Source organism: Pezoporus wallicus, unplaced genomic scaffold (genome assembly GCF_028554395.1).
Source record: "Pezoporus wallicus isolate ANWC-B61680 ecotype Strahan unplaced genomic scaffold, APGP_CSIRO_Pwel_v1 contig_14048, whole genome shotgun sequence".
Lineage (NCBI taxonomy): Eukaryota > Metazoa > Chordata > Aves > Psittaciformes > Psittacidae > Pezoporus > Pezoporus wallicus.
The window spans coordinates 140,717-157,206 of NW_026637740.1; the positions used below are offsets into that span (position 1 = coordinate 140,717).

Sequence of the window (16,490 nt, forward strand, 5' to 3'; positions counted from 1 at the left end):
CGCCGGGAGGGGCCCCTTTAAGATGCGTTTCCATGACGTCACACTCGCGGCTACTTTGTAGAGCGGGGAGGGGCGGGGCGTCTTAAAGGGGCCGCGCCGTGGCTGCGGGAGCAGGTAACGAGGGGGGGTCCTGGCTTGGGGGGGGGGTGCTGCTGGTCCTCGGCCAGGCTCCGGCTTCGCAGCGTGCCCCCGGGGCTGCCCCCACATCCGCCCGTCTCCGTTACCCCCCCCCCCGGGGTGTCCCTGGCACCCCCCCCCCCCCGTCCATTCACCTCCCGATGACTCCGCACCGGGCCAGCGCGGAGCTCGGAGCGGCGGGGACCGGGGATGCTGGAGCCGCCGTGCTCCGGGGTGTCCCCGTGGGGCGGCTGCCGGCGGATCCCGGTGTCCTGATGGGGCTGCCCCCGCTCCCCCATCCCGGTGTCCCTCCAGGCCTGGGGCTCGGGGTCCTCCCTCGTTGCCTCTGCAGCGGGGTGGGCAGCACGGCCCCCAAGCCCCCACAGCCCCCGGAGGAATCCCACCCCCTCAAGGACCCCTCTATGGGGCTGCTCGTGTCTGGCCCCACAGGCCGATTAGCCGGATTTCCCAGCCGGGATCCTAATCCCTCTGGCCGGTGCCCGCTTATCCCCACTGTGCCCAGGGACCCGATGTGGGCAGGGCAGGCAGCAGTCAGGCCCTGGCCTCCTGCCCGAGCTGGCTACAGGACGTAGGAAGGTGGATGGATGGCGAGGCCATAGCTCCAGCCACCAACACCAGGGTGATGGGATGGATGCTGTGGGTGGCCCTGGGGTGTCCCAAGGTGGTGGTGGCCGGGGAGCAGCTCCGGAGCTCGGCATTCCCGGGTGTGGGTGTTGGCCGGGCAAGAAGCTGCGAGTTCAATCGTGCCACCTCTGCCTGCCGGAGCTGGGCACGGAGCTGCCTGTGAGGCTGGAAGGGGAGGCTGGCGCCCTGCTGACGGGTCCCGGGAGCTGCAGCCCTGTGGGTGAACCAGGAGGGCACGGGGGCTCGCTGGGATGGGGCTGGAGCTGCTGGGACCCCAGCACAGCTCAAGGGGCATCCGTGGGATGTGGGTGTCTGAGCTTGCACCTCGAGCCCATTGCGCTGGGGCACTTTCCCGTCCTGGGGCACCGAGGGGTCTCACCAGAAGGACTGAACCTTGCTGCTGGTCTGGCCACATCCCTCACATAGGGAAATGGAGGAGCTGCTCCTGTAGCTGGGGCTGCTCCCTGTGCTTCTTGTGCTGTGTGGATCCCGCTCCTTGCTCCCAGCGCAGCACTGACCGGGAGGGACTCGCAGAGCTTGTGCCGGATTCTGCTGGTTTTGGGTTAAGGATGAATGAGATTTGAGTTCTTTGCTCCAGGAAGGAGCTTTGCTGCAGGAATGCCGGGCTGGCCCCTGCCACCCCCAGAGCCCAGTCGTGTGCAATAAGCCCTGATCATTGCTCAGTGCTGATCCCCCTGCTCTCGCCTGCAGCCGGAGCTGAGCTGGGTGCTGGACACACCATGGCTGTGGGCACCCAGCTGGGGCTGCTGCTCTGGAAGAACTTCACCTACCGCCGGCGGCAGCGGGTGAGCAGGGGACACGGATGGGAGAGTGCCCAGAGCTGCTGGCTCCTGCCACAGGGGCAGATAGAGCCCTGGGTGCCGATGAGGACCCCCCCAACCATGGGTTTCCCCCAGCTCCAACTGGCCATCGAGATCCTGTGGCCCCTCTTCCTCTTCTTCATCCTGATCTCCGTGCGGCAATCCCACCCGCCCTTCAAGCAGCATGAGTGTGAGTGGCCCATGGAGCCCCCGCTGAATCACCCTTTGGGTTGGCAGGGCCCCCCCCCAACCCCGTGCCTGCCGGGTTCCCCCTACATGGGAGCCCTGGCTGGGGTGGAACCAGGGGACACAACCGCGGGAGGTGGGCACAAGCTGGGGGCTCGCTGACACCTCCCTGCTCAGGGCTTGGTGCAGCCCCCCCCCACCCCGGGACCCATCTCTCCCTCTCCCGCAGGCCACTTCCCCAACAAGGCGCTGCCGTCGGCAGGGACCCTGCCCTGGCTGCAGGGCATCATCTGCAACATGAACAACCCCTGCTTCCGGCACCCCACTGCGGGAGAGGCCCCCGGCGTGGTGGGCAACTTCGACGGCTCCATGTGAGCGGCGGGGACCCGGGGAAAGGGAAGGGGGGGGGGGGGTTCGGGAGCCGGGCCGGGGGTCTCACCGCCCGCCCCGTGCCCCGCAGCCTCTCCCGGCTCCTGGCTGAAGCCCGGCGGGTTCTGCACCGCGCTCACGGGCAGCGGCTCCTGCGCAGCTTCACCCGGCTCCTGCCCGCCCTGCGCCGGCTCCGGGGGAGCGGGACTCAGCGGAGGGGTGAGCACCGGGCCGGGGGGTCCCGGGGGGAGCGAGACCCCCGTGGCTGACCCCGGCCTCCACGTCCCCCCCCCCCCTCCCAAGCCCTGCCGGTGCGGGAGTACCTGAGAGAGGACGAGACCTTCTCGCGGTTCCTCCGGACCAACACGTCGCTGGCCCCGGCGCTGGCGGACGAGCTGATGGGGGCTCGGCTCAGCCCCAGCATCGTGAGTGTCGGTCGGGGCAGCGCCCGCTCCCGGTGCTGGCTGGGGTCGGAGGCCGCGCTGTGACCGTCCCTCTCCCCGCAGCTCTCCCTGGCAGGCTCCGGCCGCCCGCTGCAGGACGTGGTCTGCAACGCCTCGGAGCTGGGGGGCTTCCTGAGGGGGGGTGACACCGCCTCCACCCAGCGCCTGCAGCGGGGGCTCTGCGCTCTGCCCGGCCCCCAGCTCCGTGCCATGGAGGGTTCCTTCCTCTCCCAGCTCGACCTCCCCCGGCTCCTGGCGGTGAGAGCCCGGCCCGGTGCTGGGTGCTGGAAGGCACCGGGGCAGAGACACCCCCCTTCCCCCCCAGAGGGGCTGAGATCCCGTTTCCCGTGCTCCCCTCATAGCAAGAGCTGAGCTCGGAGGCAGGCGGCATCGCTGGCACCGTGGAAGCCTTGGGGACCTTCGTACGGGATGCAGCATCCCTGATGGAGGAGGTAGCCCCCGGCCCCCCCGCAAGCGCTCACCCTTGTGCACCCCGGAGGTGCCCCATGGTGTTCCCAGGTATCCCAGTCCCCCACAGCCCCATCCCGCTCTCCCGAGGTCTCCTCCATGACCAGCCTCGCCGAGCTGCAGCGGGAGCTGCAGGCGCTGATGGCCACCAACGCCAGCGCCACCGGCTCGGGCACCTTTGGGACCCTGTCCCGCATCGCCTGCGGGCACCCCGAGGGCGGGGGGCTGCGGGTCCCCTCCCTCAATTGGTACGAAGACAACGATGTCAAAGCCTTCCTGGACCGCAACAGCTCGGAGCAGAGAGCCGGGGCCGCGGGCAGGAGCAGCAGTGAGCGGGCTGGGTAGCGGGGATCCCACCATGGGCTTGCTGGGCGCTTCCACCACCGGGCTGCCCAGAGGTAGTGCTGGGGGGCTGGTGGTGAGGGCTCGGTCCTGCTCCCACCCAGGCCCCTTCTGCCGGGAGCTGCTCCGCAGCCTGGAGTCCAGCCCCGTCTCCCAGATCTTCTGGCGCGGGATCAAGCCCCTCTTCACCGGGAAGATCCTGTACACACCACCCGGCCCCGGCCCCGACAGCGTCATGGCCGAGGTGAGCAGGGGTCTGGGGGGGTCTGACCCCGGCCCTGCCTCACCCCTTGTCTCTTGCAGGTGAATCGGACGTTCCGGGAGCTGGCGGTGCTGGGGGAGGCAGGAGCTGCCTGGCGGGAGGTGGGACCCCGCATCTACACCTTCCTCAACGGCAGCCTGGAGATGCAGGTCCTCCGGGTGCGTGACTCTTGGACCATCTCCCCATCAGGGATGGGGCTGTGGTGTGGTGCGGGACGGGGATGGGATGTGGTGGGCTACGGGAGTGGGGTGCAGTGTGGTGCAGGATGGGGATACGAGAGGGTACGGTGTGGTGCGGGATGGAGGTGCAGTGGGCTGCGGGAAGGGGGTGCGGTGTCGTGCAAGATGGGGATACAGGGGGGTATGGTGTGGTGCAGGATGGGGATGCGGTGGGCTGCGGGAGTGGGGTGCAGTGTGGTGCAGGATGGGGCTACAGGAGAGTACAGTGTGGTGTGGGATGGAGGTGCAGTGGGCTGCAGGTGTGGGGTGCAGTGTGGTGCAGGATGGGGATACAGGGGGGTGCAGTGTGGTGCAGGATGGGGCTACAGGAGAGTACAGTGTGGTGTGGGATGGAGGTGAAGTGGGCTGCAGGAGTGGGGTGCAGTGGGGCGCAGGATGGGGCTACAGGAAGGTACGGTGTGGTGTGGGATGGAGGGGCGGGAGTGGGGTGCAGTGTGGTGCAGGATGGGGCTACAGGAAGGTATGGTGTGGTGTGGGATGGAGATGCAGCGTGGAATGCGATGCATTGCCCATGGTACCCTGGTGTTTTGCAGGACGTGCTGCTGGCCCCAGGGACAGCCGAGCTCCTGGATGGGATCCTCAATGGCACCTCCTGGAAGCTGCCGGCACTGGCCAGGTTCCTGGTGGAGCCGGGGCCGGGGCTCACTTGGCACCAAGTGTACGCCGATGCCGACACGGTGCTGAGCACGCTGTCGCAGTTCATGGAGGTTTGTGACACCCCAGCTGCCTGGGGGGAGGCTGGCTCCTGGAGCCCCCCCTCCGAGCCCTGCTTGCCCTGCCTGCAGTGTGTCTGCCTGGACAAGATTGAGGCGGTGGCCACCGAGGAGCAGTTGGTGGCCCGGGCGCTGGAGCTGCTGGAGGAGCAACAGTTCTGGGCAGCAGTGGTCTTCCAGCCCCCCACCAATGCCACTGCCACCGCGCTGCCCCCCCACATCCGCTACAAGATCCGCATGGACATCGACGACGTCACGAGGACCAACAAGATCAAGGACAGGTTGGGGACGAGCCCCCCACCCAGGCACCCAGCACCCAGCAGTGGTGACAGTCATCCCGTCCCCCACCCCAAGCACCGTGCTCTGCCCCCAGGTTCTGGGACCCGGGCCCTGCAGCAGACCCCTTCAGCGACCTGCGCTACGTGTGGGGAGGGTTCGTCTACGTGCAGGACCTGGTGGAGCAGGCGGTGGTGCGGGTGCAGACCGGGGCTGCCCCACGGATGGGGGTCTATGTGCAGCAGATGCCTTACCCCTGCTACGTGGATGACGTGTGAGTGACCCCCGAGGGAGGGATGGGGCCGAGCGCATCCCTCATGCACCATCCCGATGCAGCTGGTCCATGCCCTGTGTGTCCCTTGCCCGGCGGTGGCCCGAGGTGTCCAGCTGGAGGTGGAAGGATTGGTGCCATCTCACCCAGGTTCCTGCGGGTCCTGAACCGCTCGCTGCCCCTCTTCATGACGCTGGCCTGGATCTATTCGGTGGCCATGATCATCAAGGGGGTGGTGCATGAGAAGGAGACGCGTCTCAAGGAGACCATGAAGACCATGGGTCTGAGCAGTGGGATCCTCTGGCTCAGCTGGTTCCTCAGCAGCTTCATCCCCTTCCTCCTCAGCTCTGCCCTCCTTGTCCTCATCCTCAAGGCAGGTTGCAGGGCACCGGTGACACCACGGGTGACACAGCGAGCACCGGGGCCGGGAGTTGGCACAAGGGGGATCTACAGGCTCCGACCTGCCTCTATCCGCAGCTGGGAAACATCCTGCCCTACAGCGACCCCGCCGTCATCTTCCTCTTCCTCGGCACCTTCTCCGTGGCCACCATCAGCCAGTGCTTCCTCATCAGCACCTTCTTCCCCCGCGCCAACCTGGCCTCAGCTTGCGGCGGCATCATCTACTTCTCCCTCTACCTGCCCTACGTGCTCTGTGTCGCCTGGCGCGACCACATCACCTTCCCCCTGCGCATCCTCATGGTGAGCGCCCACCGATGCCCCCTCCCCAGTGCCCCTCAGGGGGGTTTGGGGCTGAACCCCCCCCCCCCCGGGCTGTTCTTGCTGCCCTAGAGCCTGCTGTCACCGGTGGCCTTCGGCTTCGGCTGCGAGTACTTCTCCCTCTATGAGGAGCAGGGGATGGGCATCCAGTGGCACAACCTGGGCACCAGCCCCATGCCAGGAGACCCCTACAACTTCGCCACGGCCATGGGGCTGCTGCTCTTGGATGCCATCCTCTATGGCCTGGCTACATGGTACCTTGAGGGTGTCTTGCCAGGTGAGTGCAGCCCCCCCTGGGCCCTGGCACCCCCGGTGCCTGGCCCTGCTCAGCTCCATCTGCTGCAGGTCAGTATGGGATCCCCAAGCCTTGGAATTTCCCCTTCCTGAAGAGCTACTGGCTTGGGGAGGCCTCCTCAGCCAGGCAGCCCCCGTACCCGAGCAGCCACCTCACTGTGCCCCAAGGTGAGCCCCTGCCCTAAGGGTGGCAGCCACAGAGCTGAGCTGGAGCCCTCCCACCCGGGCTTTGCCCCCAGCGATGGGTCCTGCCCCCCGTGGGGAAGGGTCCAGCTCAGGACCTGACCCCTCCGGTGGCTCCCAGTGCTGGTGGAGGAGCCGCCTGCCCAGCTCCAGCCCGGCGTCTCCATCCGCAACCTGGTGAAGATCTACCACAACAGCAGCCGCGTGGCCGTCAACGGGCTGAGCCTGGACTTCTACGAGGGGCAGATCACCTCCTTCCTGGGCCACAACGGTGCCGGCAAGACCACCACCATGTGAGCCGGAGGGGCCGGGGGCTGGCCCAGGCAACCCGGGTCTGAGCATCCCACATGGAGCAGCGCACGCACCTCTTCCCCGAGCCCCGCTGGTCCATGACCCCCTTTTTGCTGGTCCCCCACCCAGGTCCATCTTGACCGGCCTCCTGCCCCCCACCTCTGGCACTGCCTACATCCTGGGCTGGGACATCCGCTCCGATATCGACAGCATCCGTAAAACCATGGGGATGTGTCCCCAGCACAACGTGCTCTTCGACATGTAGGCAGGGGAGCAGTGCAAGGGGGGGGGGCACAGGGAGGGCTGCCCCCTTCACCCCATCCTGCCCACCCCAGCCTCACAGTGGAGGAGCACATCTGGTTCTATGGGCGGCTGAAGGGGCTGTCGGAGGAGCGGGTGAAGGCGGAGATGGAGCAGCTGATCCAGGACACGGGGTTGCCCCACAAGCGCCGGGAGCAGACCAGGAACCTCTCAGGTGCGTGTTGGGGGCAGGACCAGTGCTCAAGCAGGGGTCTGTGGCCGTGGGTGTCCCCCCCCCACAACACTGTCCCCGTGCCCCACAGGGGGGATGCAGCGGAAGCTCTCGGTGGCCATTGCCTTCGTGGGAGGCTCCCGGGTCGTCATCCTGGACGAGCCCACGGCCGGCGTCGATCCCTACTCCCGCCGCAGCATCTGGGAGCTGCTGCTCAAGTACCGCAAAGGTCAGGGCTGGGGGGGAAAGGGGGTCGGGTCCCCCCACCCCGGTGTCTGCACCCCCAGCCCTTGGGGTGAGCAGGGACGTGCCCGCAAAGAGGGGTCCGGGGCCAAGCCCGCTCGCTGCCCCAGGCCGCACCATCATCCTGTCCACGCACTACATGGACGAGGCGGAGCTGCTGGGGGACCGCACCGCCATCATCTCGCAGGGCCGGCTCTGCTGCTGCGGGTCCCCGCTCTTCCTCAAGGCCAGGCTGGGCACCGGCTACCACCTCACCCTGGTGAAGCGGGAGCGGTTCGGCACCGCCGGCGCCAGCGGCATCGTCCCCGGCACCACCAAAAAGGTGAGTCCGAGCCTCAGCCCAACGGGTGGCCGGTGCCTCCATGCCGGCTGCAGAGGGGATGCAGAGCCCCGGGCTCGGGGCTGGATGCTCTGCAACGTGCCAGGTTCCAGCCACCCGTTCCCGCAGGAAGGCAGCGACTCGGAGCGCAGCAGTGACACGGGGCTGGGCAGCGAGCGGGGCAGCGAGGCCAGCGCCGTGGGTGAGGATCCGTCCATCGCTGTGCCCCAGCACAGCATCACCCCCGGGCGCTCCCCCATGTGTAGCGACTTTGGGTGCGCTCACTGAGCACCCTGCCCTGTGATCTCATAGCTCCCTACAGTGGTGGGGCAGAAGGGGGTCCCTGCCCTCCCATCCCCTTCAGCCCCCTTGGAGACCCTTAGGTTGGGATGCAGCCAGCTTTGGCCACCAGCTCCTGCCCCAGGTTTCCAGCCCCCCCTTCCCTGTCCCCCCAGATGTGGTCCAGTTGTCAGCGCTGATCCAGAAGCTGGTGCCCGGCTCCCGGCTGGTGGAGGACATCGGGCACGAGGTGCTCTTTGTCCTGCCCTACAGCGGGGCCAAGGACGGTGCCTTTGGGGACCTGTTCCGCGAGCTGGATGCCCGCCTGGGGGAACTGGGCATCTCCAGCTACGGCATCTCCGACACCACCCTGGAAGAGGTACTGGCTCCTGGGGTGCCCCTGTGGGGTGCCTGTGACCAGGGTGGGTGGGGGGGATTTGCCTATCTGGGGCTGTGGGTGCTGGTGGCCACATTTAATGCCAGCCCCCTCCCATCCTCAGATCTTTCTGAAGGTGGCCCAGGACACGGAGGTGGACACTGGCACCGCAGGTAAAACCCCATGGTGCTGGTGGGAGCTTTGAGGGGCAGGGGGGGCACCAGGGGGAGATGTTCATCAGCCCGGAGCAGGGTGCAGGTGTCTCCAGCACCCTATATGGCCCTCGCCCCCACTGGGAGCACCCATGGGTGCGGGAAGGTGTCACAGGGTGGCCTCAGTGCCCCCCTCCTTCCAATATGACCCTTGTTTTGTCAGGCACGGAGCAAGGAGCAGCCCCCGGCGAGGGGGGGGATACGGAAGGAGCTGATGGGGAGCTGGGTAAGGAGCAGGGAGCTGGGACCCCTGAGCTGCCCAAACTATGCCATGGGGTGCCCCAAACACCGCTGGGCTGGGGCCGTGGCACGTGTCCATGCGCACGCATCCATCCAAGCAGGCAGCCCTTTGGGGATGCATTCCTTTGGGTGAGGAGCAGGGCCAGCGGTGGGTCTGGGGGAGCCCAGCTCTGTGCAGGGATCAGGATGGGACATGAAATCCCAGGGAACGTATCCAGGCCCCTTCTCGTGGAGACAGAGCTGGTGTGGGGCAGCCAAAGGAGTCGGGGGGGGGGGGGGGGCTGTGACAGTTTGGGGTGCCAGGTCTGCCCTGGGGCAGTGCTAACCCAGGTGGGCAGGCACCGGCGTGGCTGTAACCCCTCTTTCCTCTCCTTTACACTGAGCCCAAGGACGCCGGCGAGGTAGGAACTGGGTGCTGGGGGGGGTCCTGTTGCGTCCCTGCATGCAGCACCCATCCCTGCTGGGCTGCGGGGTGTCCCTGCCAGCACCGTGTCCCCCTGTGCGCTGCCTGGTGTGAGCCCCTGCCCCTTGCTGCCAGCTTTGCCAGACCCCGACTTGGACCCAGCCCCAGCCCGCTCTCTGCCCTTGCAGCAGAGGAGCCCCAGGAGACAGACCTGCTGCGGGGGGGGCCCGGGCAGGCCTGCGGCAGGGTGAGGGGCTGGGCGCTCACCCGCCAGCAGCTCCGCGCCCTCTTCATCAAGAGGATGCTCCATGCACGACGCAGCACCCGGGGCTTCTTCGCACAGGTACAGCCCAGGGGATGGGGCTGCGTCGGGGCGGAGGTGTGGAGGGCGATGGGGCAGGATCCAGCCCTGACCCCTGGCTCTAACCCCCCCCCCCCCCAGATCGTGCTCCCCGCTGTGTTCGTCTGCATCGCCCTGCTCTTCAGCCTCATCGTGCCGCCCTTCGGGAAGTACCCGCCGCTGCGCCTGCAGCCCTGGATGTACGGGCAGCAGTTCACCTTCTTCAGGTGTGCCCCCATTGCTCCGAACCCCCACATCCTCCCGGTGCCTCCCCCCCCAGCTCACTCCTGCATCCCCCTGCAGCAACGACGCACCGGGGGACCCGGACACGAATCGGCTCCTGGGCGCTCTCCTGGCCGAGCCGGGCTTCGGCACCGAGTGCATGAAGGACGCTGGGGAGGTGTGAGTGCCTGCGCCCAGCGTGGGGCTGAGCGGCAGCGGGACCCCCAGTCCCCGTGCTGGGGGTGCTGGAGGCGCTGGCAGGTCCCGGTGCCTCAGGCTGGTAACGGGGGTCTTGTCTCCCCCCCGCGGTGCCGGGTGCCCAGGACGGGGCCATGTCCACCGGCTTCCCATCCCGACGGCTTCTCGACCCCCCCGGTCCCCCCGGCCGTGCTGGAAGCGCTGCGATGTGGGAACTGGACACAGGCTGAGCCGTCCCCCCCCTGCCAGTGCAGCGGCCCGGGGGCCAGCAGGATGCTGCCCGACTGCCCCGAAGGGGCGGGGGGGCTCCCGCCACCCCAGGTAACACCCAGCCCGCATCAAGGCCAGCCCTGGGGTGCTGCAGGGTGCGGGTGCAGGTGATGCTGCAGGTGCAGGTGATGCTGTATGTGCAGGTGATGCTGCAGGTGCAGGTGATGCTGTAGGTGCAGGCGATGCTGCGGGTGCAGGTGATGCTGCGGGTGCAGGCGATGCTGTAGGCGCAGGCGATGCTGCAGGTGCAGGCGATGCTGCAGGTGCAGGCGATGCTGCGGGTGCAGGCGATGCTGCGGGCGCAGGCGATGCTGCGGGTGCAGGCGATGCTGCGGGTGCAGGTGATGCTGTAGGTGCAGGCGATGCTGCGGGTGCAGGTGATGCTGTAGGTGCAGGCGATGCTGCGGGTGCAGGCGATGCTGCAGGCGCAGGCGATGCTGTAGGCGCAGGCGATGCTGTAGGCGCAGGCGATGCTGCGGGTGGCCGTGTGTCCGTGCAGCCCGTCCGTCCGTCCGTCCCCTCCAGGTCCGAAGGGGCACCGGTGACATCCTGCAGAACCTGACGGGCAGGAACATCTCGGACTACCTGGTGAAGACCTATCCCCAGATCATCCGCCAAGAGTGAGCGCTGGGGACCGGGAGGGATGCTGCGGGCCAAACCCAGCCGCAGCACCGCAGGGCAAAGGGGGCACTCGTGGCCGGGCGCTGCCGCAGCTTCTCCTCGGGGGTTATTTCCCCCCTCCTTGAACCTCTTTCAGGCTGAGGAACAAGAAGTGGGTGAACGAGCAGAGGTGAGCGCGGGCAGGGGGGAGGCTGGAGCTTCCCTGCGGGCTTGGGCAGAGCCCTTCGCTGTGTGCCCCTCCCCGTGGTGCCTGGGCGGGCGCGGGGCAGGGTTCGGCCAGGGGAAGGAAGGATGCAGGATGTCTCTCCCCGCAGATACGGCGGCTTCTCTCTGGGTGCCGGGGGCTCCCAGGCGCTGCCCACGGCGGCGGAGGTGGATGCGGCGGTGCTGGAGCTCCGAGCACTGTTCAACATCACCCCGGTACGGATGCGGCTCTGCCCCCCCCCCCCCCGGTGCGGGCACGGCTATGGGTCAAGCCCCCTCCTCACCCCCTATCCCCACCGCCAGGGCAGCCCCTCGGACCGGCTCCTGGCCAACCTCAGCCGCTTCATTGAGGGCTTGGACTCTCGCAGGAACATCAAGGTACGCCCGGTCCTGGGGGTCCCGTAGGGGTGAGAACTTGGGGGGGGACGGGGGAACAGCGGGGACGTGGCCCCCCTGGTCCCCACCCGGGGTTGGAGCAGCCTGGGATGGACCGAGGGGAGCGGGAATGGGGCTGGAGGGGGAGGCTCTGAGCCGCTGGGCTCTCCTGGGCTGCAGGTCTGGTTCAACAACAAGGGCTGGCACGCCATGGTCTCCTTCCTCAACGTGGCCAGCAACGGGCTGCTGCGCGCCCGGCTGCCCCCCGGCACCGACCCCGCGCTCTTCGGCATCACGGCCACCAACCACCCGCTCAACCTCACCAAGGAGCAGCTCTCAGAGGCTGCCTTGTGAGTGCCGGGGATGGGGTCCTGTGGGACCACCCCTCCCATCCCTGGCTGAGCCCTCCCCTCCGCGGCAGGATGGCCACCTCCGTGGATGTGCTGGTCTCCATCTGCGTGATCTTCGCCATGTCCTTCGTCCCGGCCAGCTTCGTGCTCTTCCTCATCGAGGAGCGGGTCAGCAAAGCCAAGCACCTCCAGTTCGTCAGTGGGATGAAGCCAGTCACCTACTGGCTGGGCAACTTCGCCTGGGATATGGTGCGGGATGGGGATAGGGATGGGGGCACAGCCCCAGGGGGCCAGGTCCCACTGTGACCCCCCCCCCTCCCTGCCTTCTCCATGCCCACAGTGCAACTACCTCGTCCCTGCGCTGCTAGTCATCCTCATCTTCCTCTGCTTCCAGCAGGAGTCCTACGTGTCCGCTGCCAACCTGCCCTCCCTGGTTCTGCTGCTGCTGCTCTATGGGTGAAGGGCTGGGGCTAACCCCCCCCCGGGAGGCTCTGAGCAGGGCTGGGGGCAGCCCTGGCTCTGGGGCTCGTGGTGATGAAGGCTGGGATCTGTGCCTCAGCCAGCTCCTGCCTCTCTGCCCCTGCAGCTGGTCCATCACCCCACTGATGTACCCGGCCTCCTTCCTCTTCAGCATCCCCAGCACCGCATACGTGGCCCTGACATGCATCAACCTCTTCATCGGCATCAACGGCAGCGTGGCCACCTTCGTGCTGGAGCTCTTCGTGGACAAAGTGAGCCCTGGGGTTTCCGAAACCCCCTTCCCATCCCTATAGGGCTGCCACCAGCCCCTCCACTCCTCTTCTTGCTGCCCCGGCAGAACCTCAACGACATCAACCGCATCCTGAAGAAGGTTTTCCTCATCTTCCCCCACTTCTGCCTGGGCCGAGGCCTCATCGACATGGTGAAGAACCAGGCGATGGCCGATGCCTTTGAGAGGTTCGGTGAGTCTGGGGGTACCAGGGCTGCTCCCCCTCCCCAAACTTGGTCAGTGTGGGGGCCCTCCCCTATGTGCCCCCCCTCCTATGGCCCCTTTTGCAGGGGACAGGCGCTTCGTGTCCCCCCTGTCCTGGGATCTAGCAGGGAAGAACATGTTCGCCATGGCCATTGAGGGCATCGTCTTCTTCCTCTTCACCCTCCTGCTGCAATACCGCTTCTTCCTGCGGCTCGGGTGAGGAGCGGCCGTGGGGCGGCCGTGGGGCAGCCGTGGGGCGGGCAGCCCTGGAAGTGCCCCTGCTGCTGTCACTGCCAGGCCTCGGGCTCTGGAGCTGCCCTCGCTGGGCGACGAGGACCAGGACGTGGCGAGGGAGCGGGCGAGGGTGGGCAGCACCTCCCCACACGGCCACCTCCTGCTGCTCAGGGACCTGACCAAGGTGCGCATCCTGCCCCCGGCCCCTCGCTGTGGGGCTGCAGCCTCTCCCATAGCCCCGGTCCCTCTGGTGGGTGCTGGGTGGGAGCCGGACCCAGCCCACCCCATCTCCTCCCCGCAGGTTTACCGGCGCAGGAAGGCTCCAGCCGTGGACCGGCTCTGCGTGGCCGTGCCTCCCGGTGAGGTGAGCACGGGACACAGGGATGGACAAACGGCCCCATGGGCAGGGATGGGGCTGCCGGTAACCCCGGTGTGCACCCGCAGTGCTTCGGCCTCCTGGGGGTGAATGGGGCCGGGAAAACGTCCACCTTCAAGATGCTGACGGGGGACACGGAGGTGACGCTGGGGGAGGCCTGGCTGAAAGGACACAGGTAGGACCCTGGGGCTGACCCTCTCCTTGTCCCCGCAGCATGTGCCGTCCTCCCCATCCCCACACTGCGCTCCTCCTCAGCCTCATCCCCGCAGCGCGCCTGTGCTCGGCTCCATCCTCATCCTCATCCCTGCAGTGCACCCATCCCGGCAGCATGCTGAGCGCTGTCCCCGTGTGCTGAGCCCTGTCCCCGTGCACTGAGCCCTGTCCCCGTGTGCTGAGCCCTGTCCCTGTGTGCTGAGACCTGTCCTCATGCACTGAGCCCTGTCCCTGTGTGCTGAGCCCTGTCCCTGTGTGCTGAGACCTGTCCTCATGCACTGAGCCCTGTCCCTGTGCGCTGAGCCCTGTCCCCATGCGCTGAGCCCTGTCCCCATGCACTGAGCCCTGTCCCTGTGTGCTGAGCCCTGTCCCTGTGTGCTGAGCCCTGTCCCTGTGTGCTGAGCCCTGTCCCTGTGTGCTGAGCCCTGTCCCTGTGTGCTGAGCCCTGTCCCCATGCACTGAGCCCTGTCCCTTTGTGCTGAGCCCTGGCGCCCTGTCCCTGTGTGCTGAGCCCTGTCCCCATGCACTGAGCCCTGTCCCCATGCACTGAGCCCTGTCCCCATGCGCTGAGCCCTGTCCCCGTGTGCTGAGCCCTGTCCCCGTGTGCTGAGCCCTGTCCCCATGCGCTGAGCCCTGTCCCCATGCACTGAGCCCTGTCCCTGTGTGCTGAGCCCTGTCCCTGTGTGCTGAGCCCTGTCCCTGTGTGCTGAGCCCTGTCCCCATGCACTGAGCCCTGTCCCCATGCACTGAGCCCTGTCCCTGTGTGCTGAGCCCTGTCCCCGTGTGCTGAGCCCTGTCCCTGTGTGCTGAGCCCTGTCCCCATGCACTGAGCCCTGTCCCCATGCACTGAGCTCTGTCCCCATGCGCTGAGCCCTGTCCCCATGCACTGAGCCCTGTCCCCATGCACTGAGCCCTGTCCCCATGCACTGAGCCCTGTCCCCATGCACTGAGCCCTGTCCCCATGTGCTGAGCCCTGTCCCTGTGCACTGAGCCCTGTCCCCATGCGCTGAGCCCTGTCCTCATGCACTGAGCCCTGTCCCCATGCGCTGAGCCCTGTCCTCATGCACTGAGCCCTGTCCCCATGCACTGAGCCCTGTCCCCATGCACTGAGCCCTGTCCCTGTCCCCACAGCGTGCTCACCGATCCGCAGTCCGCCCGCCAGCACATGGGGTACTGCCCCCAGTTCGACGCCATCACCGACCTGCTGACAGGACGGGAGCACCTGGAATTCTACAGCCGCCTGCGTGGGGTCCCCGAGGAGGAGATCCCCAAGGTATGGCCCATGCCCTGGCACCCCCCCCAGCGCAGGGGACCCCCATCCTCATCCCCTCGCATCTCCCCTCAGGTGGCTCAATGGGGCATCGCCAAGATGGGGCTGGTGCCGCACGCGGACCGGCCGGCGGGCAAGTACAGCGGGGGCAACAAGCGCAAGCTCTCCACGGCCATTGCCCTGCTTGGCTCCCCCCCCGTCGTCTTCCTGGTGAGTGGGGGGGCAGCGATGGTGGGGGGGGGGGGGTGTCTCATAGCAGCTCCTGGCCCCCACACGACCACTGTCACAGGATGAGCCCACGACCGGGATGGACCCGCGAGCGCGGCGCTTCCTATGGGATCGCATCCTGAGCGTCATCCGGGAGGGCAGGTCCGTGGTGCTCACATCCCACAGGTGAGCCCCTGCCCTGGGATCCCTGCACCCCCCCCCCAGAGGGGAGACACCTCTGCCCCATGGCACCTCTGGAGCGGAGCCCCCCTCTGCCCCACGGGGCCCCCCGTTTCCCCCCACAGCATGGAGGAGTGCGAGGCGCTGTGCACCAGGATGGCCATCATGGTCAACGGCCGCTTCCGCTGCCTGGGCAGCGTCCAGCACCTCAAGAGCAGGTACTGGGGCTCAGGGAGGGGGGGAAACCACACAGCATCAGCATCGTGTGTTAACAGGGATGTGGATGGTCCCTGCAGCGATGCCTTTGTGTCCGAGCAGGTTTGGGGATGGCTACACAGTGGTGGTGCGGGTGGGGGGCCCCGGTCCGGCACCGGTGGAGAGCCTGATGCAGCGGCGCTTCCCCGGCATGGTGCTGAAGGAGCGGCACGGGGGGCTGCTGCAGTTCCACCTCCCCTCCCGCGCCGGCTCCCTCGCCAGCATCTTCAGCGTCCTGGCAGCGCACCGCGGGCCCTGCCACATCCAGGACTACTCCGTGTCCCAGACCACCCTGGACCAGGTGATGGAGGATGCAGGGCACAAGGACAAGAAGGGGCTGGGGTCCTGCTGGCGCTGCCCCTCACCTGCTCTCCCGCAGGTCTTTGTGCACTTCGCCAGGGAGCAGAGTGATGAGGACCCTGGGCAGGATGCGGCCCCCGCAGCGCCCAGCCCCGGGAGGAGGCTGACACCGTTCCTGGAGGATGACAGCTACCAGGAGAGCGTTGTGTGACTGGGGCCATGGTGCCCCACGGACCCCCTGGACTCCAGCGCAGGGTTGGCCCCAGCTCCCCCCATCAGCGGGGTTGTACCCTCCGGGGGGGGGGGAGCTGAGTCAGATGTGGGGTGTGCATGGGCCGGGCTGGGTGCTGGGCTGGTCCCAGTCCCCCCGGGTGTTCTGTGCCGGAGCAGAGCCTGATGCAAAGAGGAATTCAATAAAGACCCATGGTACCACCCCGGGGCAGCATCGCCCTCACCCCAATACATCCCCATTGGGGACACAGGGTGGGGGGGCACAGCAAGGTGGCCCCCACATGGGAACCCCTCCCCATGGCTTCCAAGAGGCCAGAGTCTTCCTCACCCCTAAGCAGGGGTCCCTGCCCCACATCCCCTTCGTCTCCACCTTCACCCCTCCAGGGTGCCCAAGCGCTGGGGTCGTGCCCCTCACCCCTGGGTGTCCCCTCAGCCCTTGGACCCCAGTCCTGTGGCACCAAGGTTTTGGGGTGCCCATCTCCCCTCAATATCCCTCTCCTGTGCTAGGGCT

The 16,490-nt window shown here is 67.6% G+C and overlaps 1 protein-coding gene across 2 annotated transcripts; it reads left to right on the forward strand.

Annotated features, from left to right (window-relative positions):
• Positions 1–1,263: 1,263 nt before the first annotated feature.
• On the forward strand, positions 1,264–16,193 carry ABCA7 (ATP binding cassette subfamily A member 7). Of its 2 annotated transcripts, XM_057407439.1 has the most exons (49): positions 1,264–1,568; positions 1,680–1,773; positions 1,999–2,140; positions 2,230–2,357; positions 2,442–2,563; positions 2,645–2,839; positions 2,944–3,033; positions 3,140–3,377; positions 3,496–3,635; positions 3,695–3,811; positions 4,426–4,599; positions 4,678–4,886; positions 4,979–5,155; positions 5,303–5,525; positions 5,630–5,851; positions 5,942–6,146; positions 6,215–6,331; positions 6,468–6,639; positions 6,767–6,898; positions 6,973–7,112; positions 7,201–7,338; positions 7,463–7,674; positions 7,801–7,873; positions 8,127–8,329; positions 8,451–8,499; positions 8,702–8,764; positions 9,370–9,524; positions 9,624–9,748; positions 9,825–9,923; positions 10,067–10,262; positions 10,737–10,831; positions 10,969–11,001; positions 11,147–11,252; positions 11,340–11,414; positions 11,592–11,761; positions 11,833–12,010; positions 12,102–12,217; positions 12,348–12,492; positions 12,579–12,702; positions 12,800–12,929; positions 13,011–13,131; positions 13,249–13,311; positions 13,392–13,498; positions 14,668–14,809; positions 14,882–15,016; positions 15,096–15,199; positions 15,319–15,411; positions 15,512–15,749; positions 15,828–16,193. In XM_057407439.1, exons 1-49 carry the CDS (start codon positions 1,503–1,505, stop codon positions 15,957–15,959), a joined length of 6,723 nt encoding a protein of 2,240 aa, XP_057263422.1. In that variant the 5' UTR covers positions 1,264–1,502; the 3' UTR covers positions 15,960–16,193. The 2 variants fall into 2 exon arrangements, with proteins under 2 accessions (XP_057263422.1, XP_057263423.1); XM_057407440.1 differs by lacking the exon at positions 1,680–1,773.
• The last annotated feature ends 297 nt before the right edge of the window (positions 16,194–16,490 follow it).